At 38.9% G+C, this 24260-nt stretch overlaps 1 protein-coding gene across 2 annotated transcripts in view; it reads left to right on the top strand.

The window, feature by feature from the left end:
- Positions 1-22452, top strand: part of NSRP1 (nuclear speckle splicing regulatory protein 1) — a 47669-nt gene extending 25217 nt beyond the window's left edge. For both annotated transcript variants that reach the window (XM_055131397.1, XM_055131398.1), the window contains 5 exons: positions 11349-11405; positions 14690-14818; positions 19267-19474; positions 19794-19902; positions 20481-22452. In XM_055131397.1, coding sequence (XP_054987372.1) covers positions 11349-11405; positions 14690-14818; positions 19267-19474; positions 19794-19902; positions 20481-21531 — 1554 coding nt within the window. In that variant the 3' untranslated portion in view covers positions 21532-22452. The remainder of the gene's footprint in view (positions 1-11348; positions 11406-14689; positions 14819-19266; positions 19475-19793; positions 19903-20480) is intronic.
- Positions 22453-24260: the final 1808 nt, after the last annotated feature.

The following is a 24260-nucleotide window of genomic DNA, read 5'->3' as shown; positions in this document are numbered from 1 at the left end:
TCACACATATCAGAGTACCAGTGCTACAAAAAATAAAATGTGGTTACTATAATTGGCCCTATAATTGGTGATACCAAAATAGAATCTAGAAAATACAAAACAATTACGTAGTTGTCCAAGTTTAAAATCAAAATGATACTAACATGATGGCCCAGGTGTCAACACATTAGCCTCATATCCCAAGCTAAGTGTTTTCCCGCCTTGTTTTCTACTCTCTGTAACAACTTAAAGAAAATGGGAGTTTTATTTGTCCTTGAAATTTAGTAGAGTTCGGTTTTTAAGCAGGAGGTTATAGTTTATGTAAATTCTTGTATTTTGAAAAGCAAATGTATTTTCTATTTTTAGCAAGTATTTTCTGTAGTATGAAGGTTTCTCTATTAGCTTGTGTTTTTATTCATATTACATCATTTTTATTCTTAATCTGTTAGATTCAAAATAGAGTTCAAATCTCCATGTAAAGTATTGATGTCCCTTGTCATAGGAATGAAGGAATGCAGTGCCAGGACCTTTTGTACTTTGTTTTTGTTTTTGGTTTTTTGTTGTTGTTGTTGTTGTTGTTGTTTTTCTTCAGTTTTTTGACTTTTGAGGACAAGACTGTAGATGGTAGTAGAGAGATTGATTGGAGATTTTGTATATATCCAAAGCATGAATGTGGGTCCTTTCAATGGGAGAGTTTTGTGCTAGATGTGGGGGCAAGAGTTTCTTAAGGAAAAAGTTAATTAAGGGAGTAATATACATAAGCAGGGTTTATTAGGGGCACAGACTTTTTTTAAGTTTCTTTTTCTTTTAATTAATTTTTTAAATTGAATCACTGTGAGATAGACCCTACAAAGCTGTTTATGATTAGGTTTCAGTCATACAGTGTTTCAACACCTATCCCTTTACCTGTGTACATTTCCCAGAAGCAGTGTGCCCGGTTTCCCTCCCATCACAACCCTTTACCTGTGTACATTTCCCAGAAGCAGTGTGTCCAGTTTCCCTCCCATCACAACGCCCTAACCCCAGCCTGCATCTATGGCAAGTACTTTTTCCTTCTCTCTCTTCCTCTCTCTAATTCCCTCTCCCTCTCTCCCGCTCCCTCTACATAGAACATATTTTCCTTCATTCTTTCCCCAATTCTTCATTCCCAATGAACACTAAAAGTCTAGTGGTTTTCTAGCAGTTTATATTTTAAAGTGTTTCTCTTGTCATCTTTCCTTCAATTCTGGTATCTAGTTGGGTTTTCATGGTCAGTCAGATTGCCTACTGTCAAGGTTAGTGAGGCTCCAAATTTTGCAGCTGAAAGTCACTGTCACTGTCATCCTGTTGCTCATCGATTTGTTCGAGTGGGCACCAGTAACGTCTCTCATTGTGAGACTTATTGTTACTGTTTTTGGCATATCCAATACGGCATGGGTAGCTTGCAAGGCTCTGCCGTGCGGGCGCGATACTCGTAGCTTGCTGGGCTCTTCAAGAGGGGCAGAGGAATCGAACACGGGTCAGCCGCGTGAAAGGCGAACGTCCTACCGCTGAAAGACAAGCTATTACAGTTTACAGGGAAGGGAGAACTTTAAGTTTTCTGAGGTTAATGTAAGGTCAGTGTATATAATAGTGTATTGAGTAGGGTGTCTTGCATGAAGCCGACCAAGGTTCGAACTCTGCATATGGTCTCTCATGTGCTCCCAGGAGTAATGCTGAGCATAGAGCCAGGTATAAGCCCTGAACACAGACAGGTATTGTCTCAAAATCAAATAAATGTCAAATGTTTCTTTGATTGCTGCCTTTATCATTTTATTTAACTTTAATTCCATTTTAGAATAACCAATTTCACCTTGAGATAGAATTTGTATAATAATAACATCTTCAACTTATCAGAACAAATTCAGTTACTTCTATATGGCAACTTGAGTTAATTTCTGACCAGCAAATGTAGGTTACACAAATATTTTTGTGGGAGGAGACATACAAATATACATATGGATATAGATATCTCTTAGACATAGAAATGGAAATTCTCTTCCCCAAAATGGTTGACACTGAGAAAAAAGGTTGTTAATCTATGAATTTTTTAGGCTGACAGTTCTGACTAGAGAAAATTTCAGAATAAAGAACATAATTTGAACCCCGAAGAAAATAAAAGCAGTCTGGCATTGAGTATGTTACAGGATTGGTAGAGGGGAAAGTATGTTGGCAGTTAAGTGCCTCCCACCCTCTCAGAACTGGACATTAAAGGAAACATGTCCCTTAAAAGGCATAAACAGGATATAGGGGATATCCTGCAATAGAAAATATAATATGCTGGTTCGAATAATGGAACTGAGCAAGTGTTCTTGTAGCAAGTGGCCATTTCATATCATTGCCAACTCTGCTTTATGATCCTTGGCATTCCTCATTCCCAATGAACACTAAAAGTCTAGTGGTTTTCTAGCAGTTTATATTTTATTTTCCCCAGAAAAGGAGCATTTGATGATTTATTTATTTGTTTTCTGTGAGGGAATACATTGGATTTTGTTCCAATTTACAAAATGTGAAACAAATTGTTTTCATATCTCCTCGGATATGAGCTTAATTCAGGGTCGCAATAACAGGTGGTAGGAATATATAAAGTCAGGAAAAAAGAGTTCGGAGTCCAACCCTCCACATCTTTAACAAATTCTACAGTGTTTATCTTAGTAACTCTCAAACAGTGAGTAAGTGTAAAGGGAGGGAAAAGGTTACTCTGTACAGAAACGAGAAGTTACTCCTTAGAGCCCCACCTTGATTTGTGAACGTAAAATACTCAGAAAAGTGTTTCTGGCAGTGCTTACTCATATTTCAGTTTTGCGGAGAAAAGAGGTAAAGACATCATGAGTGGAAAAAGTTTTAAGAGTCCATATTGTAAACCAATGATAAATCACTTAAAAAATGGTTGTGGCTGTGCACTCAGGAATTATTCCTGGGGAACCATATGAGATACCAGGGATCAAACCTGGATTGGCCACATGCAAGGCAAACTTCTCTACCTGCTATACTACTTCTCTGGCCCCTAAAAAATTTTGTTTTAATTGTTACTAAGTTCTCTGTGTGTCCTCTTTCCCTCACCATGTGATGATTCAGGTGATTAAACTTGGACACTGTAAAGCATGTTTTCCAACCTGTTGATCTGTCTTTCAAGCCCTTGTATGTGTGCTTTACATGTAGCTTATAGCACCATTCTTCATTATAAATAGTTTTGAAACAGAATATTTTCCAAAGCTTTCATATAGAAAATCTGAAACTTTTCCTAAGGTATCTTTAATGATATTTTTATCTGATAAGCCTTTTGATTCATAATTCATTCCATCTACTCTTTAAAATTATACTATCCAGTAATTCTAAGAAGAACTTTAATTCTGTGTTGCTGATGTCAGCTGTTCTTCTAATCTTTATAGGGGGTTTACACTTTTAGAATTTTCTTCCTGTCTTTGATTTCATAATATAATTTGCCTGGTTGTACTATGTGTATTTTTATTTATCCTCTCTTTTCTTTGATATAAAAAATCTGCTGGCCTTTTTATTTCTAAAAAATTCTCTCTGTCATTTAGTTACTTATTTGACTATCTTCTGTTATGTCTTCTTTCTGCTTACTGCTGACCTGTTTTCAGCTACATACTCTAGCTTCAACTATTTTTGGCTTTTGGGTTTCTATTCTTTAGCCTCTTGCTCTAGTGCATTTATACATGCCAGGAATTACACTGTATGTATACTTGCATCCTGCTCCTTAATCTTGTCACAGTCTTGTTTATATGTTGTATCATAATTTGTTTTTTCTACAACTAAATTTGTTCTGTGCCTATACTTATACATTTTTTGACTCCTGATGTCTTTCTAACTAACCCTATTTCTGTTCTTTTAAAAAAAAATTAATGAGACTTTCTTGCAACTATTTTTTTGTTTGTTTTTGGACCACACCTGGTGGTGCTCAGGAGTTACTCCTGGCTCTCCACTCAGGAATTACTCCTGGCAGGTTTGGGTGACCATATGGGATGTGGGGAATAGACCCAGGTCAGGTCAACTGCATACAAGGCTAATGACCTACCCCCTATACTTTATCTCCAGCTCTGCTTGCAATTAAATTTTTAAAATACTGTTGCACTATATACATACATACATACATGCATACACACACACACACACACACACACATACACACTTTTAGTAAGTCATCTAACATCTAATGCTACTTTAAAAATTTTAATTTGGGGACTGGAGATTTAGCACAGTGGGTAGAGCGTTTGCCTTGCACACAGCCAACCCAGGTTTGATTCCCAGCATCCCATATGGTCCCCTGAGCACCGCTGGGAGTAATTCCTGGGTGCAAAGCCAGGAGTAACCTCTGTGCATCTCCGGGTATGACCCAAAAAGCAAAAAGAAAAATTAATTAATTAATTGGGAGGGCTTTCGAAACAGTACAGTTCGTAGGGTGTTTTCCTTACATGCAGCTTATTTAGGTTCAATCCCTGAGTCCATAGCCTGAAGTAAGACCTGAATACAGTTGGATGTGATCCCCCATCAAAAAAAAAAATCTTCATTGGCCCAGAGAGATAGCTCAATAAGCTGAGTGCATGATCCACATGCTGGAAGCTCAGGATCAATCCCTAGCACTACATGTCCTTAAGCAAGACCAGAAACAGGCATGTAAGTATGTATGATCAAACCCACCACCACTCACGTCATGCAAGGCAAGGGCTCTTCCTTTGTTATATGATTCTTCCCCCTCTTTTTGGCAGGGAGTGGGCATGCACAGCTGGTGGTACCACGGGCATACTCTTGGTTCAGCGCTCAGGGATTATTACTAGTGGGCTCAAGTGACCATATGGGGTGCCAGGGATGGAACCCAGGTAAGCTTGTGTGCAAGGCAAACACTCTACCTGCTGTACCATTGCTCCAGTACCCACACCTCATTTTTCAGGGTCAGCACTCACTATGTTCTGACACTTTCAAACCTAACATTTCAGTGCTTAGCCCAGCCCAGCAATGGTGGGGGAGGAGTGACATGGAGAGCTAGGAGTTGAACTCAGGGCCTCACATGTGCTTAGCTTGTGCTCTGCACTTGAGTTATCTCCTGGCTCTCCATTTGTTTAATTTTTTAAATTCAGATCATGCAGAGTTCAGTTCAGATCAAATTAAAGAGTATTATGTTGGAGATTGAGGTCAACAGACTGAGCAAATGCTTTGCATATGAGAGGCCTGGGTTTAATATCCAGCATTATGTGGACTGCTGAGCACTGCTGGGTATTACCTAAAATGAAAACATCATTTAGGGCTTATGTGGGAAATAAACTATTTCTCCAAATTATCAAAGACTGACATAAGATTTGCAGAAAAGGGGGCCGGAGCTATAGTACAGCTGATAGGGCATTTATTTGCCTTGTATGTAGCCAACCTGAGTTTGATCCCCAGCTCTCCATATGGCCCTCCAAACCTGCAAAGATTAATCTCTGAACACAGAGCCAAGAAGTGACCCCTGAGCATTGCCGGTATGACCCAAATAGAGCAGAAGAAATATAAAACTTACTAATAAATGAGAAAAATGGAAGACTTAAAGTAGTGAATAACCTAAGTGCTTATGTACCAAAGAAAAGCAGTTGTGGGAGAGTAAAATAGATAATTGGAGTAGACTGAAGGAATAGGCCCCATATAGTTGTATATGTGTTTTTATTTTTTAACTTCTATTCCAGGCTGGAGCGATAGCGCAGCGGTAGGGCATTCGCCTTTCACGCGGTCGACCCGTGTTCGATTCTTCCTCCCCTCTCGGAGAGCCCGGCAAGCTACCCGTGGCATATTGGGTATGCCAAAGACAGTAACAATAAGTCTCACAATGAGAGACGTTACTGTGCCTGCTCGAACAAATCGATGAGCAACGGGATGACAGTGACTTCTATTCCACATCTCTGGGGGAAAGTTTTGCCTGTGTTTGTATAGACTTTTTTAACCTTTTCTCCCTCATGTCCGGTAATAAGAATGTTTCCTTCTCTAGGCACTAAGAGGGTACTTCCTACATACTTTTTTATATCTTTTTTTTTTTTCTTTTTGGGCCACATACAGCTATGCTCAAGGGTTACTCCTGGCTCTGCAGTCAGTTAATACTTTTGGCAGTGCTCAGGGATTGGAACCCAGGTTGGGCATATGCAAGGCAAAAGCCTTCCCCACTAGACTTAATCACTCTGGCCCCCACACAGGAATTCTATTGGCCACTTTGTTTTGTTTTCGGGCCATACCCAGCTGTTATACTCTATTCCTGGCTCTGCACTTAGGTTACTACTGGTAATAGGAAACCTTATCTGGTGCCAGGGATTGAACTTAGGGTTAGTTGGTTTACATGCAAAGAAGCGCAATTACCTACTGCATTATCTCTTCAGCACCTTTTATCTTTCACTTTGAAGGAATAAAACCAGGGACTAGAGAGGTAGCACAGAAGTAGCCTGTTTTTGTCCTCAGTATATTTTATAGAAATAGGATTGGTATAAAGGTCTTGAATTCATTTTTTTTTTGGTTGAGGGAGGTAGATTTGGGCTGCATCCCCACAATGCTCAGGTTATTGCTGGCAGTGCTGGGGGACCTAGCTTGGCCTTGTGCAAGGAATGCACCCTACCTAGTATGCTGTCACTCCAGTCCAGTTTTGAATTTATTTTGAATTAGTGTTTTTATATGGTGTGACATAGGGGTCTAATTTCTTTATTTCTTTCTCTGGCTTTCTTTTTCTCTCCTTCCCTGACCACCAATGTTAGAGGCTCAATCTGTTTCATGCACCTAGAGGTTTTTTCATTAAGTACCTGCCCTTATATTTGTAGCCCCTGTCCCTTTGTCATAAATACACACCCATACATTTAAGGGATTATTTCTGGGCTCTCAGTTCTGTGATCTGAAAGTTTTCTTTGTTTCAACAGCATACAGTTTAAATTGCAGAACTTTGTAGGAAAGAAGGCAAGGAAGTACATTGCCTCCAAAGTCCTTTTTTTCCCTTTATAGTTGCTTTAGTAAATTATGGAGTTATATGGTTAATTGTGGGAACTTTATGGGTCACTATGAATTTTAGAAACATTTTACATCTTTGAAAAAAATGTCATGCAAATTTTGATGTGAATTGTGTTGCATCTGTAAATTGCTTTGGGAAAGGTGCTCATTTTTTTGTTTCACCATGTTATTTCTTTCAATCCATAAACAATATGTTTCTATTTTTTGTTTCATTTTTTCAGAAATGATTTATAGTTTTCAATAAATAGATCTTTCACCTCCTTTGATAAATTGATTCCTAGTTATTTAGGTTATTATGACATAGTCATGTCATAGTAGAGTCATGTCAGTGGTACAGGTTTTGTTTAAAAAATTCTGTTCTATATCATTATTATGTTGTGTAATTCCATCAATGGCCAATATCCAGAGACTGTAAACCAAGCTCCAGACATCTTGATAGCCTAGTTCTCCCTCTTGGAGAACCTGGCAAGCTACTGAGAGTTTATTGCCCACACTCGAGAGCATGGCAAGCTCCCCATGGCATATTCATATTTCAAATACAGCAACAGATATATACATACCTTTTGGAGAGCCCAGCAATCTAGCGAGAGTACCCCACCTGCACGGGCAGAGCCTGACAAGCTACCCATGGCGTATTCGATATGCCAAAAACAGTAATGGTAGGTCTCATTCACCTGACCCTGAAAGAGCCTCCAGTCTTTGGGAAAGACAGTAAAGAGAGGCTGCTAAAATCTCAGGCTGAGAAGAATGGAGATGTTATCGGTGCCCGCTTGAGTAAATCAATGAACAACCAGATGACAGTGATACAGTGATACATCATTATTAACATAGAATTGCATTTTCTGTGCATTGATTTTTCATGCTTGCTACATTACTGTTTCAGGGTATTATTGAGTGGAGCCTTTAGATTTTTTTTTTTTTAATGTATAGTATGCCATCTCCATAGTTTGAAAGCTTCTTCACCAATCTGAATCCTAACCATTCTGAATTCTCTTTCTTACCTAATTCCCTAGAGCAAGGATTTGTGCTATATTGAATAAAGTGAAAATAGACTTCCATGTCTTACAGGTGTTTTCTCCATTATTGATGATGTTAGGGGGCTGGAGCAATAGTACAGCAGGTAGGGCATTTGCCTTGCACGTGGCTGACCCAGGTTCAATTCCCAGTATCCCATATGGTCCCCTGAGTACCGCCAGAGTAATTCCTAAGTGCAAAGCCAGAGCTAACTAGCCCTGTGCATCACCAGGTCTGACCCAAAAAGAAAAAGAAAAAGAAAAAAGATGGTGTTAGAGGCCAGAGTACTAGTATAGTTGGTAGGGCATCTGCCTTGCACACAGCCAACCTAGGTTTGATCCCCATCCCATATGGTCCTCTGAGCACTGCAAAGATGGATTCCTGAGCAAAGAGCCAGGAGTAACTTAGACCCTGAGCATCATAGGGTGTGGCCCAAAAAACCAAAACCAAAATAAAATCCCCAAAAATGATGATATTAGCAAGGCAGTAGTAATTAAAATAAAACAGCATTGTATTGGAATAAAGATAGTCCCTCAGATCAGTGGAATAGAATGGAAAATTCAGAAATAGACCCTCAGAAGATATAGTCACTCTTTGTTAAAAGAGTAAAAAAATATGAAATGGAGCAAGGAAAGCCTCTAGCAAGTGGTGGTGGGAAAACTGGTTGGCTGCATGCAAAAAACAAAAACAACCAGACCTCTTTCTAACATAGTGTGCAAAAGTCAAATCAAAATGAATTAAAGTCTTCAGTATCAGATCCAAATCTGTAAGGTATATAGAGAACAACATAGACTGAACTTGCCATGACATTGAAGCTAAAGGCATCTCTAAGGATGAAATGCCACTGAACAAGCAAGTAGAATCAAGAATAAACAAATGGGACTACATCAAATTAAGAAACTTATAACAAAGGCAGTCCACAGAGTGGGGGAAATTATTTGCCCACCACACATTTAATCTAAGATCTATAAAGCACTGGTAGAACTGTATAAGAAAAAAAGTCCAACCCTATCAGAAAATGGGGAGAAGAGATGAGCAGAAATTTCCTCAAAGAAGACATACAAGTGACCAAAAAGCATATGAAAAAAAAAATGCTCTGTATCACTAATCACCAGGGAAATGCAGAGCAAAAACATCAATGAAATATCACCTCACATTGGAGAGACTCACACATCAAAAAGATCAAAACCAGCTAGTGTTGGCAAGGATCTGGGGGGAAAGGAGCCTATTCACTGCTGGTGTGAATGTCAGTTGAGCCGGCCATTTTGGAAGAAAATACGGTCATTCCTCAAAAGTCTGAAAATTGAGCTTGCATATAACCCAGCAGTTACACTCCTTGAAACATACCTCAGGTGTCCAAAGCACAGTCCAGAAAAGACACTGCAGCAATATTCACAATGACCAGAATCTGGAATAAACACAAGAGCCCGAGAACAGATGATTGGGTAAGAAACTACAGTACATATATACAATGAAATAGTATTCGACCACAAGAAAAGATGATGCTACATGGATGTATCTGGAGAGTACTGTATTGAGTGAAGTTAGTCAAGGAAGAGACAGACACACAATGATGTCTGGTGTGGGATATGTGAAACTTTCTTCAATAAAGAAATTTTAAGGGAATAACAAAGCCCCAGAGTCAGTAGAAATGAAGGGCAGAAGTGTTCTTCACTAGGAAGCTTGCCTCTGGAATGACAGCTTATATCTTGATTCTTTTTCACTTACTGGTTCCAGTGCTAAGGCAAATGCCATACCTACTGTACTATCCTTCCATCCGAATAAATACTTATTGAAAGGCTATAATCAATCTGGAGACATAGTGTAGAAGTTAAGGTACTTGCTTTGTATGCAGCTGGCCTGTTTGACTCCCAGCACTGCTGAATGTGGCCCCAACAGCCCCTCCACTCCCCCTCCCCAACAAAAAAAAATTATGTCTACTAATCGTCCTGGTTGGCTGCCTCTAATGTTTATATATATATATGTATATATATACATATATATATACATATATATATGGAGTTTAGTAAATGGTGATTATTAAAATTTTTTGGTTGCTGTGACTTGTACTATTTTAGCATTAAAATGAATCTGAAGTATTATCCATTAGGGACCTGAAATAAGTCTAGTTCAGTCCTCTGCTATTCAACACATGCATGCTTACACACTCACATCCATCTGTGCACTTGTATCACTTGACACTTGTCTTCCCGTTGATCTTTGATTTGCTCGAGTGGGTGCCAGTAACATCTCTATTTGTCCCTGTCGCATGTTAGTGCAGCCCAATATCTGCTCACTCCAGGAACAGGAAGAGCCTCAAACTGTTCATTCAGGGTTTTGCAAAGAAGTCTGACCATCTTGTTGGTGGGCAGCCACGAGGTCTTTTGATGTCCCATGGAATCCAGTCGGTAACGGCTCTAGTCCAGCGGTCATCTCTGAATCACATTACATGTCCGGCCCATCTGATTTTTCATGTCTTGGCAAACGAAACAGCATCCCTGATTTGATCGTCGACAGAGGTCGGAACTCTGGATTCCTCTCACTTGAGTGAGACGTGATACTCCTAGTATAACTGTTTTGATTCCTCTTTGGGATACCCAAATAGCGTTCTCATCCTGTTTGCTTAGGTCCCAGATCTCTGAGGCATGCTAGTGCAGAAAGAACGGTGGAACTGAAAAGATGTGCCCGGAGTCAAGAGGTCCTTCGTCCTTAACCACTTTTTCGATGCTCTTTTTTTTTTTTCTTTCTTTCTTTTTGGGTCACACCCAGCGATGCACAGGGGTTACTCCTGGCGGTGCTCAGGGGACCATATGGGATGCTGGGATTTGAACCTGGGTCCTGGCTCTGCACTCAGGAATTACTCCTGGCAGTGCTCAGGGGACCATATGGGATGCTGGGGTTTGAACCTGGGTCAGCTGTGTGCAAGGCAAACGCCCTACCCACTGTGCTATCTCTCCAGCCCCTTCTTCTACGCTCTTGAAGGTGTTCCATGCTGCTCTCTTCCTCCTGATCAGTTCTGGCACCAAGTCGTTCCTCATGTTGATTTCTCGACATATATGCACATGAAAACAAATTGAAATCTATAAGGGTTGAATAACTCAGTGGTCAAGTTGACTTTAAAAACATTTACTACCTCATTTTTTTCTTGGACTGTTCTGTTTTCTTTAACACTTTATTTCCTACTCTGATATTAGCAGTGGAAATGTATTTCATAAAGTTTAGGGAAGACTTTGAAAATAACTTAATGTGTTCATACTGTTCTCTTTCTGTTCTTTTAACTATAAAGAGCTAGTTGCCAGCCAGAATAGAGGAAAGAAATAATGTAATCGATCTAAACAATAACCTTTTTCTGTTTGTAGACCTCCGTGAGTGAAAGCCTCCAGAGAGAAGCTGCAAAGAAGCAAGCAATGAAACAGGTAAGGAAGAGAATGTGTTTAGTTCACTTAGTGAAATAACTATTTTAGCTTACTTCTTTCTAGGTATAAGTTTTGGTAGGTGTGTTTAAGAAAATAATTTTCGTTTTTTTTTGGGGGGGGGGTTGGGCACACCCAGTGGTGACCAGGGCCTATTTCTATCTCTGTGCCAGGACCATATGTGGGATCCAGCCATATTTAAAGCAAGCACTGTACCTGTTGTACTCTCTGACCCCGAGGAAATAATTTTATCTTGATCCTTCTTTCTGAAAATGTGTAAGATGTTTCATTTTTTAGTCACCCTGTGTTCCCCCTTCCTTTTATTGTTGCTTCTGTTGCGCTACTAAATGTGGTGCTCTCCAGGAGGTTGTACATTATTATGCAGTGGTCACACATGCTGCCACAGTGCTCATCAAGTTTTGTGCTTCTTGTAGCCATGGCGCATTTCTGGTCATGGTGCTTGCACATCTTTGTAGGTGTGCTTACTGGAAATCATCATTTTGTGGTGCTTACATCTGACTGTAGTGCAGCTGGAAGTTGCTGAGGCACTGGGGATTACAGTCAGCAGAGTTGTCTGGGTTGTATTTGTATATGTGGAATATTGAGCGCTTGAACTCATGACCATATGCTTGCAGGACAGGCACTCATTTTTTATTTTGGGGCCTCACCTGGCTGCACTCAGGGCTTATTCATGGCTCTACACTCAGGGATCACTCCTGTCAGGACTCAGGACCATATGAGGTGCTAGGGATTGAACTTGGGATAGCTGCATGCAAGATGTAGGCCTTATGCTGTATCATCTTTCCAGCTCCAAGAGCAGCACTTTAGCCTTTATGCGATTTCTCTGGGCTGTTCTTGGTTTATATAAATTTCTTCCCTTGCAAAGAAAAGGTCAAACTAAGCTGATTTTGTGATTTTACTGTTATTTGAAATTCATCTATCAAGAAAGCAGAATATCACATAATTTTTCTGTAGACTTTCACCAAGGCAAGTACCAAGTATATGGTACTGTATAGTATTTCCAAGATGTTTTTTGTTTGGGGGCTATACCTGACTGTGCTCAGGAATCCTACCTGAGGGGGGGGGATCATGTGGGTTGAGTCAAGGATGGAATCTAGGTGTGGAAGGCAAGTGCCTTGCCTCCTATATTTTTCACATATCTTCATTATCTTAGTAATTCTCATAAGCCTTTCTTTAATGCCAATTAAGAAATCTGGTATTTAAGGGCTGGAGAGATAGCTCAGACGGCCAGAATGCATTTTTTTGCATGCAGGAGGCTCAGGTTGTATCCCCAAGCACCTCTTGAAAACTTTAAAAGACATAAAATTACTCCTCATGATCAAGCTGCTAATTATAGAACTGGTATCACAAGACTTAACAATGACATGTACATTTCTTTTTTAAAAATTTTAATTGTTTTCCCCTCTAAGATTTATTGGGGGTGGGGGAGGGAGGGAGCACAAACCTGTTGGGGATTGTAGGAGCAGGGATCAAGCTCAAAGGCTCACATGTCTGTACTCCACACCTTTGAGCTGTCTCCTGACTCTCCCTCCACATTTTCCTTAGACATTTTGGTACAGATTTCTTCCTAATCAATTACAATCTTACACAATGATAAATATACTAGGTACTGTAAAGTGCTAGACATATGAGAACTATTTAGAAAAATTATCTTTATATAATAATTCTATGAGCTAGATGCTCTTAGTTCATTTTTGTTGCAGTTTGAAGTTGTATTTGTAGCAGTGAAGGCAATAGTTTTATCATGAGATATAGTGTATAACTCAGCCGGAAAATGATTAAAAAAGCAAAAGACTGATTCTTAATTGTAAATGCTGAGTGCTTTGAAACAGAAAAGTTTAGGAAATTCATGAAGTTTAGCTCACATGGATGGGAAAATTAGCTCCAGAAATTCCATTCTGGTGACCTTTTCAAGGTCAGCAGGTGCTTTGTGTTTTAGTGTTCTTTTTACCTGTGTGTATACACGGTACCATTTTGGGGGGGGTTTGTTTTTGGGTTTTGGGACATAACCTGATGATACTTAGAGGTTATTCTTGGCAGTGCTCAGGGGACCATATGGGACGCCAGGGATTGAACTGTGTTGGCCATATACAAGGCAACTACTCTACCCACTGTACAATCACTTCAGCCCATCTTTTTTTTTATTAAAACCTTAACTCCAATCTAAATTTACATAATTTGCAAATTTTGATGCCAGGTGCTGAACCAATATTGGCACATGCAAGGCAAGCGCCTGTACTCTTAGCCCTATAAAAACAGCATTTACTTGGTGATTCAGTTTACTAAAAATAATAAGAAAATATAGTTTGTGATATAGGCATCTTAAAATTAGTGTTATATGCTGGGACATAGAACTCAGTAGTGAAACAAATGTCTCATGTACGAGGTCCTGGGTTTGATTCCAAGGACCTATAAATTTCGGTGGTTTTTTTTTTTTTTTTTTTTTTTTAGTTTTGGACTGAGAGTTCACTGGGTCGAGCTTAGAAAGTAAAAGTTTGATCTCTGGCACCTCATGGTCCCCCAAGCATCATTACTAGGTGACTAATAAGCACAGATCCAGAAAGAGCCCCAGAGCACCACTGAGTGTGACCCAATAAACAAAACCCAAAAAAGGTTAGCTGTTACTGAGTCATTCTTGGACTTTTTTGATGTGAATAATTCTGTTATATACAAAGGAGTATACATTACTGTATTTATTAAACATACCGTAAAATACATTGATACAGTTTATTTAACAGTTACTCTTGGTAAATGTTCTAAGTGGTTTGGTTCATTAAGTTACTTAATTATCACAACAAACTAGAAGGCATAAACAACTATCTTAATGTTTTTTTCAGACGAGGAAAACTGAGGTACAAAAAGAGTAAACCTGTCCAAAATAACTCATACAAATGAAACATAACTGCATATGATTCAAACTTAATCCATTAGGCTTCAGAATTGATGTTAGGGGCCGGAGCGATAGCACAGAGGGTAGGGCGTTTGCCTTGCACGCGGCCGACCTGGGTTCGATCCCCGGCATCCCATATGATCCCCCAAGCACTGCCAGGGGTAATTCCTGAGTGCAAAGCCAGGAGTAACCCCTGAGCATTGCTGGGTGTGACCCAAAAGGCAAAAAAAAAAAAAGAATTGATGTTAATATTTTTTGTCTCAAATGTGATTGATGTAGTTAATGATACGTTTTTTTGATTTCTGATCCACTCAAAAGCCAAGACTTTCTGTGGTAGCTACTACTGGCTCATACTATTAAAACTTTTATTTTTAAGACCAAACTGGAAATCCAGAAGGCCCTTGCTGAAGATGCTACAGTCTATGAGTATGACAGTATTTATGATGAATTACAGAAGAAAAAAGAAGAAAATAATCCCAAATTGCTTTTGGGAAAAGACCGGAAGGTTTGTAGCTGAAAATAGAAATTTTCTTTGACCTGCATTTTTTGTCTTGATCTATTTAGTATGGGAATGATCTGAGAAAAAACTTTTAGGTATTTGAAGTGTAAAAATCTCAGAGTTTCAGATATTGTAGATTTGATTTAGAACCCAAATCACATTTTTTATCCTAACAGGAGAAAGTGAATTATCTTAACAGTTAATGTGTATATTTTGGGTTTTTTTTTTTCTTTTTGGATCACACCCGGCGATGCACAGGGGTTACTCCTGGCTCTGCACTCAGGAATTACCCCTGGCAGTGCTCAGGGGACCATATGGGATGCTGGGAATTGAACCTGGGTCAGCCTCTTGCATGGCAAATGCCCTACCCACTGTGCTATCACTCCAGCCTCTATTTCGGGTATTTTAAAAAAAAAAGTTTTCCCTAGGGAAAAATTCACATTCACTAGTGTTTTGCCATTCTCTTGTTTTTCATTGCTTCCTAGCTGATAACTAGCATAAATCATCTGTACATATCACGATCGTGTTTTAGTTTGGAAAACATTGGGCAGGAATTGTTCTTTCACAAATGCTGATTTTTAAGGAGTTTGGCATTTTATACTATTTAGCAGATAGTGGTATAAAATTATATGAAAACCATTTAAAATATAATTTTTCTAATGTGAAAAACTAGTAGCAACCTTTCTAATAGATACATTGAAGAAATGTTAAGTAATATCAGCTTTTTTTTTATTGAATCACCGTGAGGTACAGTTACAAAGCTTTCATGTCTTATGAGTTTCAGTCATAAAATGATTGAACACCCATCCCTCCACCAATGTACATTTTCCACCACTGATGTCCCCAGTATCCCTACCCACCCCCCCCACACACACACACACATACCACCCCTCCCCCTGCCTCAGTGGCAGACGTTTTTCCTTTCTCTCTACTTATGGGCATTATGGTTTACAATACAGATAATGAGAGTCCATGATGTTTGGTCCTTTATCTACTTTCAGCACACATCTCCCATCCCGAGCAATCCCTCCAACCATCATTGACTTAGTGATTCTACCCTATCCCAGTTGCCTTCTCCCCCAGCTCAAATGGCAGGCTTCCAACCATGGAGCAATCTTCCTGGCCCTGTCTCTACTGTCCTTGGGTGTTAGTCTCATATTATGATATTGTATATTCCACAAATGAGTGAAGTCATTCTATATCTGTCCCTCTCTTTCTGACTCGTTTCACTTAACATGGTACTCTCCATGACCTTCCACTTAAATAAGCAAATTTCATGACTTCGTCTTTCCTAACATCTGCATAGTATTCCATTGTGTAGATGCACCAAAATTTCTTTAACTAGTTGTCCGTTCTCGGGCACTCAGGTTTTTTGTCAGATTCTGGCTATAGTGAATAGTGCTGCGGTGAACATAAAAGTACAGATATCATTTCTACTGTGATTTTCTGCACCCTTGGGGATATATTCCCAGAAATGGTATTGCTAGGTCATATGGAAGCTCAATTTCTAGCCTTTTAAGGAATGCCCATATTACTTTCCAAAAGGCTGGACTAGTCAGCATTCCACCAGCAATGAAAGAGTCCCTTTCTCCCCACATCCACGCCAGCACTGGTTGTTCTTGTTCTTTTTGATGTGTGCCAGTCTCTGTGGTGTGAGATAACTCATTGTTTTGATTTGTATCTCCCTGATGATTTTTATGTGTCTTTGGCCATTTGTATTCTTTTTTGAGCTAGCTTCTGTTCATATCTTCTCCCCATTTTTGGATGGGATTACAGGTTATTTTCTTGTACAATTCTACTAGTGTCTTGTATATCCTGGATATTAATCCCTTGTCAGATGGATATTGGATAAGTATTTGTATTCTTTCCCATTCCTTGGGCTCTCTCTGTATTTCGGTCACTGTTTCTTTTGAGGTACAAAGCTTTTTAGTTTAATGTAGTCCCATTTGTTTATGTTTGTTTCCACTTGCTTGGTCAGTGGTGTTTGATCCTTAAAGATGGTTTTAGCTTCAATGTCATGGAGGGTTCTGCTTACATTTTCCTCTGTGTCCCTTATGGGTTCATGTCTGATACTGAGGTCTTTAATCCAGTTTGATCTGACTTTTGTGCCTGGTGTTAGACAAAGGTCAGAGTTCATTTTTTTACAGGTAGCTGTCCAGTTTTCCCTGCACCACTTGTTGAGGAGGCTTTCCTTGTTCCACTTCACATTTCTTGCTCCTTTATCAAAGATTAAATGATGATATATTTGAGAGTCTGTGACAGAATATTCAACTCTGTTCCTTTGGTCTGTGGGTCTGTTTCTAGCCCAATACCATGCTGTTTTAATTGCTACTGCTTTGTAGTACAGTTTGAAGTTGGGGAAGGTGATACCACCCATCTTGTTTTTTCCAAGGATTGCTTTACCTATTTTGTGAGGATTTACTGTAGCGATAGCACAGAGGGTAGGGCATTTGCCTTGCACGTGGCCGATCCGGGTTTGATTCCTCTGTCCCTCTCGGAGAGTCCGGCAAGCTACCAAGAGTATCCCACCCACAGGGCAGAGTCTGGCAAGCTACCCGTGGCGTATTCGATATGCCAAAACCAGTAACAAGTTTCACAGTGGAGACATTACTGGTGCCCGCTCTAGCAAATTGATGGCAAATGGGACGACAGTACTACAACAGTGCTTATTGGTCCCGTATGAATTTCAGGAGTGTTTTGACTATTTCTTTGAAGAATGTCCTGGGTTTCCTTATAGGGACCACATTAAATCTGTATAGTGCTTTGGGGAGTATTCCCATTTTGATCATGTTAATCCTCCCTATCCATGAGCAGGGGATATATCTCTATTTCCTAGTGTCCCTCTCTTATTTCTTGAGGCACTATTGTGAGTGGGATTGTTTTATAAATATCTCTTTTCTTCTCTCTTTCATTATTTGTATATAGGAAAACCATGGACTTTTGGATGTTGATTTTGTAGCCTGCCACTTTATTATACAAACCAAATCTATTGTTTCTAGGAGTTTTTTTTGTCTTTAGGATTTTCTTAGTATCAGATCATCCACAAATTATGATAGCCTGATCTCTTCTTTTCCTATCTGTATGCTCTTGATATATTTTTCTTGTCTAACTGCTATGGTAAGAACTTCCGGTACTAAATTGAATAGGAGTGGCAAGAGTGAGGCAGTATCACAACTTTTAGAGTAAGAAAAGTATACACACACAAAAAGTAAGAAAAAACACTGGAGAAATTAATCCTTAGTTTGAGATTAGGAAAAGTAAGATAGCATTGTAATTAATGTCTAGCTTTATGCATAAAAATTTTATTGAAAAATCTTAGTTTTAATGATCTGGCCAGTTTTGAGAAAATAATCGAACTAGTTCTTACCAAATTCATAATTTTTAACAGGCTGGAGAGATAGTACAGGGGTTAGACACTTGGCCTTATATGCAGCTGAACGTGGTTCACTGCAGGGGCATATGACCGCACACACCCCTTCCCTCAAAAAAAGAAAAAGACTTAATATTTTTTGTCTTTTTTTTTTTTTTTTAATCTTATTGACTCACAGTGAGATAGTTACAAAGCTTTCACGTTTGGGATTCAGCCATACAATGATTGAACACTTGTCCTCCACCAGTGCACATTTTCCACCACAGTGTCCCCAGTACCCCACCTCCCCTTCCATTCCAGTCCTTACCCTGCCTCTATGGCAGATAATTTCCCCAATCAATACTCTCTATTTTGGGGGCATTATGTTTTGCCCGAATTTTCCCACCACCATTCAAGCCTGTCTGCCAGGGGCAGATGCTAGATAATTTATTTCCCTGTGCTTATTTTGAATGTCATGCTTTGTGGCCGCACACTTCTGAAGTCCTACATTGTAAATGGTTGAGTTCCAAAGACATCTCTGTAGGTCACTAATCCATTTGAGGGTTCAGTTGGGAGTCTCTGGACCAGGGCAGTTGGTGGGCCAAGATGGCGGGGAGATTGCACCTGCTCCATCTGGGGTACCCCAGTGAAATTGGCTCAGTATGGGGCCCAGAGGGATCTCCGGTGTTGTGGTATCTTCCAGGACTCACTGCTGTGTCTCTGGACCAGGGCTGTTGGTGCGCCAAGATGGTGCCCAGAGGAAGCTTGTGGGCAGGACAGCCAGGCTGCAGAGTGGGCGGAGATTGCCTCTTGTTCTAAATCATTGTTTCCCCATAGTAGGTAATATCTTCCTTCAGGCAATACTGGAATAGTATAGAGGATTAGAAGTAACCTTGGATATGATTGGAGGACACTTTCTATTTGTTTGGATCAGGTGGGAGGGCAGGAAGGAGTATTAAATTTTTTCTTGTTTTATGTTTTGAGTTTGTTTGTCGTTTCCCCCCCCCCCCCAAAAGGAAGTGATTGGTCACACAAGTTTGGGATCCTCTTTCTAAATGATTTTATATTTTTCCCCTTTGTAAATGATCTTATTTCTGATCCCTAGCCCAAGTATATTCACAACTTGCTAAAAGCAGTTGAGATCAGAAAAAAAGAACAAGAAAAAAGAATGGAAAAGAAAATACAGAGAGAGAGAGAAATGGAAAAGGGAGAATTTGATGATAAAGAGGCATTTGTGACATCTGCTTATAAGAAAAAGCTGCAGGAGAGAGCTGAAGAGGAAGAAAGAGAAAAGAGGGCTGCTGCACTTGAAGGTGAATATGGGGCAGGGAGAAGAGGGTAAAATTAAAAACAGAATTCTGCCCTATATTTAGCCATTTGCTTTGTTGCTGAAATTTTGGATTATAATAGTATAATTATATAAATTTAACAATATTAGAATTTTTATTGGTACTGCTATATAATCCAGGCTTACTTCCACATAGTAAGTGGCAGCAACTTTTGTAGTCTGCAGAAATTTCTAAAGACTAGTATCAATCTACAAACCAACAACAGAAAAATCAGTTAGATATTCTGTACTTAACTAACCTTCATTGAGCCTTGTTGAACATATTCTCCTATTTTGTCTTTCAGCTCGTTTGGATGTAACCAAGCAGAAAGATCTCAGCGGATTTTATAGGCATCTATTAAATCAAGCAGTTGGTGAAGAGGAAGTACCTTCCTGCAGCTTTCGTGAAGCCAGGTGAGACATGGCACATGGATAGTTAAAAGATATTGTTAATAATTTATTATTGAATCTTTTTTAACCTCTGAAAGAATTGCAATATTGCATTGTATATTTTCAGCCAAATCTGACCTAATTGGATAAAGGATATAGATTTATATTTTCATACTTAAAAAATTATATAATTCTAAGACTGTATATTAAAGACACAAAATAAGTTCCAGTGAAGAGCTCCAATTTAAGCTGCCTGTTGTAAAAATAGTATTTAACTCTAGAAAACCTTTGACTTTTCCCAATTATTCTTTGATTGTGGTTAGCAAAAATGAAAACCTTACACAAAAAGACTCTTTCTGAAGGTTCTTACATTCTGAATATAGAAGGGCTCATTTTTCTGTTTTACTGCCAACATTGAAAATGTCCTGAATGACAAGAAATTAATAATTTGTAGCTATCTACAAGCTAAGTAATTATCAGTACCTTTAACATTTGGAGAATCAGAAAGTATGTGTAAATCTAGCTTATTTAAATATTGAGAAGATATATGTATTTCATTTGCTTGCTACAATTGATAATTTCGCATTTAATTTTTTTTTAAGGCCTGAGATAAAAGAAGAGAAACCAAGGGGTTATTCTGATGAAGTAGTATCAGAGAACAGAACTCCACATGAGAAAAGCAGCCTTCAGACTGTTGTGAAAGTAGAGAATAACCCAGATGCAGACAGTGACTTTGATGATAAGAGCAGTGAGGATAATGAAGTGGGAGAAAATAGTGAAGTGAACTACAGGAAGGAGGGAGGTGCTGAAACCTCCAAGAAAGATTCCAAGCATCACAGAAATCAAGCTCGTTCACAGTCATCTAGTGAAGAGAGAGAACATACTACCAAACACCACTCCAAAAGTTCCAAGTCAAGAGGACATGAAAAAAGGGAGAGTCAGTACCAATCCAGGGACCAGGAGAACTATTACACTGACCGAGAGTACCGAAAAGAAAAGGATTCCCATAGGCACAGAGAATCCAGTCATAGGGACTCCCACTGGAAACGGCATGAACAAGAAGATAAACTGAGGGGAAGAAGTCATAGAGAACGAAGTGACAGAGAATGGAGAAAAGAGAAAGACAGAGAGAAATACACTGCAAGAGAACAAGAAAGAGATAGACAACGAAGTGATCATGACCGACATAGTGTGCAAGGAGAAAAGGAAGAAAAAATCAGAGAAAAGGAAGAACATATGAAAGAAAGGAAAGAGACATATGACAACAGTGATAAATACAGAAATAGAGAAAAACGAGGAGGGAGTGTTCAATTTTCAGAAAAAAATCAAGAGAGAAAGGAAAGCAACCCAAATCATAGGACAAAAGATAAATTTCCTGACGAGGAAAGACACAGTAAAATGAAACACATGGAAAAGGACAAAGAAAGACATGAAGAGAAACCATCTAGTTCTGAGACACCAACAGGAGCAAAACACAGAATCACAGAGGAAAACCAAGAGACTGACAAAGAACATACAACACCACATGAAGCAGTGAGCAAGTTTGCAAAGCGGAACAATGAAGAAACTGTAATGTCAGCTAGAGACAGATACTTGGCCAGGCAAATGGCACGGGTTAATTCAAAAACATATATTGAGAAGGAAGAAGACTGATGACTGCCCCTGTAGGAAGAGCTGTGGAAGTCTAGATTAATAACTGTCGGACTGTTTGTGTGAATGCATAAAAGAGTGTTTTGATGGTAGTTGGGAGAGAATTTAAAAATATTTTTTCAAAATTCAGTTTTTGTTTAGGTTCATCCAAAAAGTCAGTTCTTTGATGTGATTGTCTAAATTGATGCTATAGTATTTATTTACCAATACCACATTGTTGATTGTATTCAGGCAACCTTAATAGTGTGCCAAGTCCAGGGACGTAATGAGGAAAATTAGCTTCACTATAAATGTAAAACAATTCTGATGCTGGTTTGTGTGAGGGTTTGTTCATTTTGTAAGTATTGTATTTCAGATAAAAATATATGGATTTGAATAATGGCGAATACTACTGTACTTGTATTTCTGAAAGCTGTATAAAGATGTAAATGTGGAACAGACATTTTGTCAAAGTAACTGTCTAGCATGTAGCATATTCAGCAAATGAAAATCGTGGTCTAGAGAGGTAGTCAGAGGTTAAGGTACTTGCCTTGCACACAGCTGGCCCCAGTTTCATTCCCTAGGACCACATACAGTACCCTGAACACCACCAGGATCCAACCCAAAGCATAGCCAGATATGGCCCCCCCAAAAAAACAAAAAATTGTACTTTATTTATTCATACTCAATTTTTAGGGCACATATTCATTCTCATATTTAAAAAATCACTTATTTACGCTTACAGGTTATTTTTAAAGATTAATTTTGAAACCCTAGTAAGTTGGTTAGGTACATAATTTATTTTAGCTAGAAAAAAAGATGGAATTCTTAATTATAAATCCAGGTAATCTTGTTTATGGTCATGTCTTTTGCACTCTAAAAGAGATAGTGTACTTGTTGCAGGTTTCATTATATGTGAAAATAAAACAAGAATTTTTCTGCTAAGCTTTTGAAATTTTACTAGTTGAAGTTGTGTACTATAAATAATTTATGTGAAATAGGACATGGTATAGGGAATATACCATCTCTAATAGGTTTCTCAGTAAGAAAATCTGTACATTTTTGTCATGAATAGTTAACCATTTTTTATTTTTATAAGGATAAATTTAGTTTAATAAGAACATTGGCTTTTAGGATAAGCATTGTTTACTAAAGATAAGTTTAACTTTTAAAAGTCATTTTGTTATACTTTTTAAAGCAAAAAAAGTAGGGACTGGAGAGTTGGCTTGTTGGACTGAATGCTGCTGTGACTTGCATGAGACCTAGGTTCAATTTCCAGCTTTTCGTGATCTTTTGAGCACTGATGGGAATGACCACCTAGCACAAGCCAGGAGCAATTCCTAAGTCCCCAAAACAAAATAAAACCAGGGGAAAAAAGAAAAAGGAAAAATAATGCCCACCTTTCTTGACCGAGACATTAAAATATATTCCAGTCTTTGGGTCAGTGCTCAGGGCCATACTGACTCACGGTGCTCAGGGGATAATCTTACTGGGGTGAGGGTGGGCAACTGAGGAGTGCTGGCATTAGAATTAATGTTGTGGAGATTAGAGAAATAGTACAGCCAGCAGTAAGGCTCTTACCTTGCACGTGCCTGGCCTGGGTGTTCAACCCCAAAACCTCATGTAGTCCTCAGAGCACTGTGAGGAGTGACCCCTGAGCACACAGCTTTGAGTAATCCATGAGCACAGCTGGGCTTGACCCGAGAATCAAAAAATAAAAAAGAATCTTTGTGGGGCTGGAGAGATACTACATCGGGTAAGGCAATTCTCAGTACCTCATAGTTCCCCGAGCCCACCAGAAGTGATCCGTCTTTGAGCACCTCTTGTGTAGCAAAGCAATAAAAAAAACTGCCATATGATTATTTTCTAATTATTTGTCATGACAGTTGAGGAAGCCCCTTGTGAGCAGAAGATTGGGTTTGATTTTCACATCCCATCCAGCCACTCTTCTTTTTGATCAGTGAGTTTTAGGCCATTCACGTTAAGTAATATATTGAAATAAAGGAATTTATTTACAGCTTTGTAATGTGGATTCTGGGTGTTTGTGAACTTAGTTCTTCAGTACTTTTGTATTTTCTTCCCCTATACTTGGCTATCTGCCTTTTATTTTTCTTTTTAATATGGTCAGGTTTTGTCTCTTGTTTGTGTCTTCTTGGAAATTACCACTGAGGGTAATTTGTGTATGTTTTCTTGGAAATTACCACTGAGGGTCTGAGTTTATATCCCCTCCTGATTTCAGAGTGAGCCTCATGTTTGTCAGACAGTGTATTATTACTGTCCTTCCCTGAATTTTGTGTTTTAAGAATAAGTACTTCTAAGTAGAGTTTCTTCTTACATGATTCCATTTAGTGTTCTTGCAGAACAAAACTTGACTTGGGGAAGCATGAACTTTAACTGCTGTTTGTAAAGCTTTGTGTCACTCCTTGCTAAATTATTATTTGACTTCCTGTTTTATTCAGTGTGTTGGATGTATCATATCAATCCCTCTGCAGTCTGCTCTAAGTCTTCTGTGGGGGAGTCTTTTTTATTTATTTATTTTGCTTTTGATGCTGCTAAGATTGTGTTTTGCCATTTGAATTACAGTTTATTTCAATATTCCTTCTGTTTGAGCTTACTGTATTTGAAACTCAGCTTCTTAAGTAGGAGTATATGACATCCTCAATGGCAAGTTTTTAGTTGTAATAAAGTCAATCAATAATTCTTCCCCATTCTCTTTCCTCCCCTTTAGGAACTTCTAATAATATAATGTTACT

Source organism: Sorex araneus, chromosome 3 (assembly GCF_027595985.1).
Source record: "Sorex araneus isolate mSorAra2 chromosome 3, mSorAra2.pri, whole genome shotgun sequence".
Taxonomy (NCBI): domain Eukaryota; kingdom Metazoa; phylum Chordata; class Mammalia; order Eulipotyphla; family Soricidae; genus Sorex; species Sorex araneus.
Note: the sequence above shows the minus strand (reverse complement) of the source record. Positions and strands in the feature narration are given on the sequence as shown.